Source organism: Pteropus vampyrus, unplaced genomic scaffold (genome assembly GCF_000151845.1).
Source record: "Pteropus vampyrus isolate Shadow unplaced genomic scaffold, Pvam_2.0 Scaffold202, whole genome shotgun sequence".
In the NCBI taxonomy this organism is placed as follows: domain Eukaryota; kingdom Metazoa; phylum Chordata; class Mammalia; order Chiroptera; family Pteropodidae; genus Pteropus; species Pteropus vampyrus.
The window spans coordinates 2,086,794-2,093,096 of record NW_011888983.1 but is presented as its reverse complement, the minus strand read 5'-3'; the positions used below and the strand labels follow the sequence as shown (position 1 = coordinate 2,093,096).

General features: G+C 37.2%; 1 protein-coding gene across 1 annotated transcript in view; it reads right to left on the bottom strand.

Moving 5' to 3' along the window:
* Positions 1-6,303, bottom strand: part of SGPL1 (sphingosine-1-phosphate lyase 1) — a 54,867-nt gene that overhangs the window by 29,537 nt on the left and 19,027 nt on the right. Inside the window, exons 3-4 of the mRNA XM_023537856.1 lie at positions 2,097-2,262; positions 1,660-1,802 (exon numbers count right to left, since the gene is read on the bottom strand). Coding sequence (XP_023393624.1) covers positions 1,660-1,802; positions 2,097-2,262 — 309 coding nt within the window. The remainder of the gene's footprint in view (positions 1-1,659; positions 1,803-2,096; positions 2,263-6,303) is intronic.

The following is a 6,303-nucleotide window of genomic DNA, read 5'->3' as shown; positions in this document are numbered from 1 at the left end:
ATTTTTGACCTACAAAAACTAAACTTTGGTTCAACTTGATTCAGATTTAAAAAGGAATATAGACATGTAAATAGTGGTTATCTCTAGGCAGCAAGATTTTAATTTTGTTCTTACGGCTTACCCATATGTCAATTTTCTACAATAAACATATACTACTTTTGTAATAAGAAAAAATGTTATTAAAAATAAAACTGAAATGGTTTGGAGTTCATTCAGGTCACAAAGTTTAGATGGCACACACCATTTACATACTACTATTAATTTTCCTCATGGAATACTCAGAGGCAACCATATTCTTTTTTGAACACTAAAGGCGCTAAGTACCAGGACCAAAGATAGCTGTGCTTCTTCTCTTCTACCAGTTAAGCAAAATGCACATGGGCACCATGGGCCGCAGAACAGAAATAGAGGTAAATACCTAAAGCTAATACTAATCATAGCAAAGGAATATAAATTTCAAGATCTCTAACCTTAGTACGGTTTTACAAATGCACCACTCTAAGAGGAAAAGTACCTAGAATAGTGGGTGTCAGAAGCTGGGGAGAGGGGGAAATGGTTGTTATTGTTTAATAGGTACAGAGTTTCAGTTTAGGATGATGAAAAGTTCTGGATGGCAGTGACAGCTGCACAACAATGTTAATGTACTTAAGGTCACTAAACTGTACACTTAAAGATGGGTAAAATGGTAAATTTTATCTTATACATATCACGATAAAAAAAGAACATAAAAAAGAACATTTACTGATACTCCTTAGAGTCCTCTGGAATAAGTCGCTTCACCTAGAAGGACAGGATGGTGGCACCACTGAATCAAATGCTACCCAAGAAACGAACAAGCATGAAGAGAAAGACAATGGTTGCATCCATTTTGAAACCACAGGGCAGATGCAGCAGAAGTGTCAGTCAGTCTAATTTGTCAGTTTATGAGAAAATCTTGCAAGGACTAGGAGCAGGAACTGAGGACAGGGTTTTTAAAGCTGTAATGAACTAAAATATAGATAGGGCACTCATGTCTTATTTCCACTTTAAGTGCAATGTTTACTATGCAATGTTCCTAGAATGGTTCAAAGGCTATCTGCATGGTAGAGATAAAATAGAGTCTAACTTCTAAGTTGACTTTCCTAGGAGAAGAGGAAGAAAAGCAGAAAATAGATAGTTAAAGAGCCCCTTCAAGCAGATGTTATCAGGGAAACAAACAGCTATGAAAATTTTAAACAAACGAGAAATGACAAGCACATCTCTCCAATGTTATTGGTTTCTTATCCCAAAAGAATGTTAACTTGGATATCCCTACTAAGGGTGGGCAAGGAGTACAGAGCAGTGTTACAGAACAGCCACCAGCACTCCTACCATTTACTTACCAAGCACAGCCTGTGGGGGAGAAATAATTCACAAGGAGGAAACATGCAACCATGTCTTTTTGATGCGCGGAGCGGGACCTTAGGAAGGGTAGAGGATTTACAAACTGATCGCTAATAGACTTCTCATCTTCTGCACATTGAGAAGTGGCCTTCTCTTCCTGTCAATCTGGCCCTCTGAGGTACTTCCCAGGAAGCTCAAAGTGCATTGTCCCGTGACATCAGAAGTTCACCTCCAAGAAGACAGGGACTCTCTATCACTTGTGTAGATAACTCCAGAGCTTAGCACAGTGTCTGGTACATGGCAGACATTTAAGTGATCACTGCGTGAGTGCTGTTCCAATTTTACATAGTCTTCAAAGGATGTCCTCAAATGAAACAATAAAGTCCTGCTTGGGGAGTTCCAGGTGGTGACACAATTACGTTCTAGGCAAGAAACTAAAACTGAAAAAAGTTTAAGCTAAACTCTGAGATATCTATGGATCCTTACAATGACTAATTTCTCAGGAGTTTTTATGTAAGCTACAAATGCAGAATAATCAGCCTAAGCAGTAACAGTTACACAAGAATCCTATTATAACTTTACCAGTCAGAAGACAATGTCCCACTTCCCATTTAAACAGTTTAAAAAAATCAGAACCAAACAAAAAGGCAAGAAAATTATTCTAATTCATCAGTCATGAGTTCCAAAGCTAGTGAACCTCCATTATACCTTTATAGAGAGGATAGTATACTTACTCTCTGGCTGGAAGACAAACTCATATATCCAGACTATTAGCAGGGTCCACACGACACTCCATGCAATTAGCTGCCAGGGCTCATACTTAGTGCAATGCCCATTTACATAATTCTTGGCCTTTGTGAAATATACTTCCAAAATCTCGAAGTAGGGCTCAAAGGCCTTCTAGAAATATAAGAGAGGGAGGGAAAAAAGAAAAAAGAAATATTACATTCAGAGAGAGAAAGGAAGATTATTCTTAGTTTGTTCTTCAAATCTCATTTTTCAGGGGCAAGGCCATTCATGATCTGGCCCTACCCTGGCAATAATCTTATCATCCTCTAAAGTCCTAAAAGCTTCTGTTTCAGTCTCTCCAGTGTACACTGCCCCTTACAAGTCATGGAGACTTTGACAAGATTTTGATATTCTGCTTATTTTGTGAAATAAAAAGTTGAGCTAGATCATCCTTTCAGCTCTAAAGCTTCTATATAAGTGTAGCAGTCACTGTCCCACTCTCCTAACTCCAATCAAGCCTCTCAATGTCTTTCTCTTCTCGACTTTATTTGAATCTTTCCCATCCTCTACTCCAGGGGTCAGAAGACTGTTTCCGTAAAATGCCGGAGAGTAAATACTTTAGGCATTGCAGGCCAAACAGTCTGTGTTCCAACTACTCAACTGCTGTCATAGCACAAACGCAGTCATGGGCTGTGGGTAAACAGATGAACGTGGCTGTGTTCCAACAAAATTTAATTATAGATGTTAAAATTTGAATTTCATATAATTTCACGTATCACAAAATATTCTTTTTATAAAAACAATTTTTAAAATGTAAAATATCATTCTTAGTTCATGGGCTGTTCAAAAACCAGCAGCAGGCCCAATCTGGCCCATAGGCCATAGTCTGCCAATTTCTGCTCTAAGGCCTTATTTAACTAAAAAACACTTGTCAAGCCAGGGACAATACCTGGCACAAGTAAGAAAAAATCCTCTCATCTGAAAATTTACTAGAATACCTCACTCATGACATTCATCTCTATTAAATTCTCCTCAAATACTCATTTGTGCCTCTACACAAAGCTTATCACGATGTGCCTTGCAGTCTACTCATCTGTTTCTTATCTCCCTGCTTACATGGTTAGTCCTTAAAGACAGATCTTAGTCATATTTATAAACCCCCATAGTGCCCTGTACAAAAAAAGTTCATCTGACAGTTTGTTATTCATTCACTTACTCAACATTTATTAAGCATCTCCAGTGTTTCAGGCATTAAGCTGGAGGAGCATTAAGGTAAAGACCATCGGTTCTTTCCCTTACTGAGCTTTAATCTAATGGGAGAGGTCTATGAGTGTACATGTGTATGCACATACACACACATGCATACATGCATACACAGGCACAAACATATATAAACAAATCATTAAAACTCTTCGGCATGCACACTATAAAAGGATGTAAATGAAGTGTTAAGAGAGATCACTAAGGAAGGCCTATCTAAGTCTACCTAAGAGGAGATGAGAAAGATATGACAGAATAAAATCTAAGCTGGTTAAAAGGGTAAAAGAATGATCAAAGAAAATTCTCTAGGCAGAAAAGTCAAAGGAAAAAAAGCCATACCAAGAAAGAGAAAAGCAGCTGCCAATGCATTAAAAAAGTCTGAGAACGGCAAAAGGCTCTGTGTGGTAAGAGGCTAAGCTGGATGAGGGCTGGGACCATACCTGTCTAATCCAGCACTAAATGCTCAATATACAGGAAAGTCCTGGCACACAATTTGTACTGAATAAAAACTAAGTGGTTGACAATGACCAAGTAAATGAGTAAATACATCAATCAGAGCACTGAGGCTGGGAGAAGTACTCTAAGTCCAGACTGAAAATGATTTTTATGGTGCCAGGTGAGTACTCAACTAATCAGGGGATCACTTTGTAAATTATATAAATATCTAACCACTATGCTGTACACCTGAAACTAATACAAAATAATATTGAATGTCAATTCTAATTGAAAAATAAAAATAAAAATAAATGGTCTTGAGAATAATAAGCATGGGAGTATAAATCAATAGGTACTTTTTGTTAAGTGATTTGTCAGTGTCTGCAACATTTTAAATGTATATTTATTTTAACCCAGAAATTCCACTTTTTCTCACCTACAGACTTGCACGTGTGTACAGAGACACGGTCAAGGATACTCACTTCAGTTATAACAACAAAAGAAAAAATATAAATGTCCATTCATAAAGGATTGGTTAAATAAACTATGATACACACATTTTATATACCCATACTAGGCAGCATTAAAAAGATAGATCTAAATAAACTACATGGGAAAATTTCCAGAATATAATGTTCAGTAAAAAAAAAAAAAAGCAAATTACAAAACAATAATAAAAAAGTCATGAGTTATTATCAGGAGAGTAACTTTTTTTTTAACATAACTTGGTGAAAGATGAGAAGCAGGGCAGAAATTAGGGGAAAAAATTCTGTTAAGATGACTGTTGAAAAAGTCCAGGGAAAAAATAAATTGGGTTGACCTTAAACACTATGACATTAGGGACAAAAAGCAGTATCTGTTTGAAAAACATTTTTGGAGGTGGAACAAACGGGGTTTGATAACTAGTCAGGTATTGGAAGTATAGAGTGGGTTTGATAACTAGTCAGGTATTGGAAGTATAGAGTGGGAAGAGTACAAATAATTCCAAATTTTCAAGTTCAAGGTTGAGAGACCAAGTAAGTGTATCACAGTTAACCATGATAGACCAGAACAGGAAGGGAAGCAGAAGAAGGTAGGAAAGATTTGAGAAAAAGGTAATAATATTGGTTTGAGTTCCTGTTGGATATCTACACACAACATTCTAGCAGGAGCATGAAAGCTTAGGAGGAGGACAGGTGTTCAACAAATGTTTGTTGAAAACATGTATACCCTTAGCAATTAGGCTGCGGTATAATTAACATTAGGCAAATACTGGGTTCCCTAGGGGGCTATCCATGGAAACACAACTTATCTACAACCCTCTCCTAGCTCTTGATGGCCATTCCCCAGAGCCCACTATTGCTATCAACAATCTCAATCCTGCACACCAGAGGCAGTGGCAATGGCAATGGCAGGGCTGGTCAAGACCTGAGAAAAGACCAGAGGAGTCTATCACCATCGAACAAATGTCATGATTGCCATCATTATAAAGAATCTTCTACTGTTAAAGCTGTGATCAAACCAAATGGTTAAATAGTATATATGAATGGGATGATGGAAGAACAATAACTCAGATCAAGCTTTTTCTCTGGTGATACTATTTCCTAATTTACCCAGAAAATAGAGGTTATTACCAATGTCAAAAGATGACTATAGATATTATCAACTCTTCACATCTCTGAACAATAAAGTAATATAACTAGTATTAGGGAGGGAGCAAAGAATCAGCAAATGAAAATTAATTTAATTTTTTTAAAGCCTATTAAGATATGAAGGCATTCCTTGCTAACATTTATAAAAGTATATTCAGCAAGAATATATCTTCTTGATAAGTGATACAAGAAGATAATGGGAGTCCTTGAATTCAAAGTCCTTGAATACACCTCCCTAAGAGGAAATATATTTTATATTCTCTTACTCCAAAGACAAAATGTTACTGTATTTGGATGGGTCCTACCAAGCTTTTTGAATAGGCAACTAATTAGTCACAGAAATTATATCTCCTGGCCTCATACCAAGGTCCAGCCTAGGCTCAGTTCCTGATGAAAAAGCAGCTTACAACACTGACAGCTCATTGCGTTATAGGGATCGGTGGGGTAATGTATGCTATCTCCTTGGAAAAAAGAATGAAGCAGTTCCTTGGGACCTTGCAAACAGCACAAATCCCAGGCTGGGTCCTGATGCAATACTCCAGCCCTTGGGAAGCATATAATATAAATACTGAAGGGAACTTCAGAGATCAAGCCCACATTTTCACTTTACAAACAGAGATCCAAAATGAAACTATGTGCCTAAGCTTCTACAGGCAGGCTTGTGTTAGAGTGAAGATTAGGAATCGAAGCCTCCTGTTTGACTCTTCCAATTCTTTATTCTCATAGGCAGAGAATTACCTAACGCATTATATTTCAGTGTCAGCCCAAGGGTTTTCTTTTCACAATTTATGTTCTTGGCAGAATCTACCTTAAACATATGGTATGGTTCATAACAACTAAAATTGTATAGCTAGGTCATGACTACTGATAAACACCCAAATAAAGA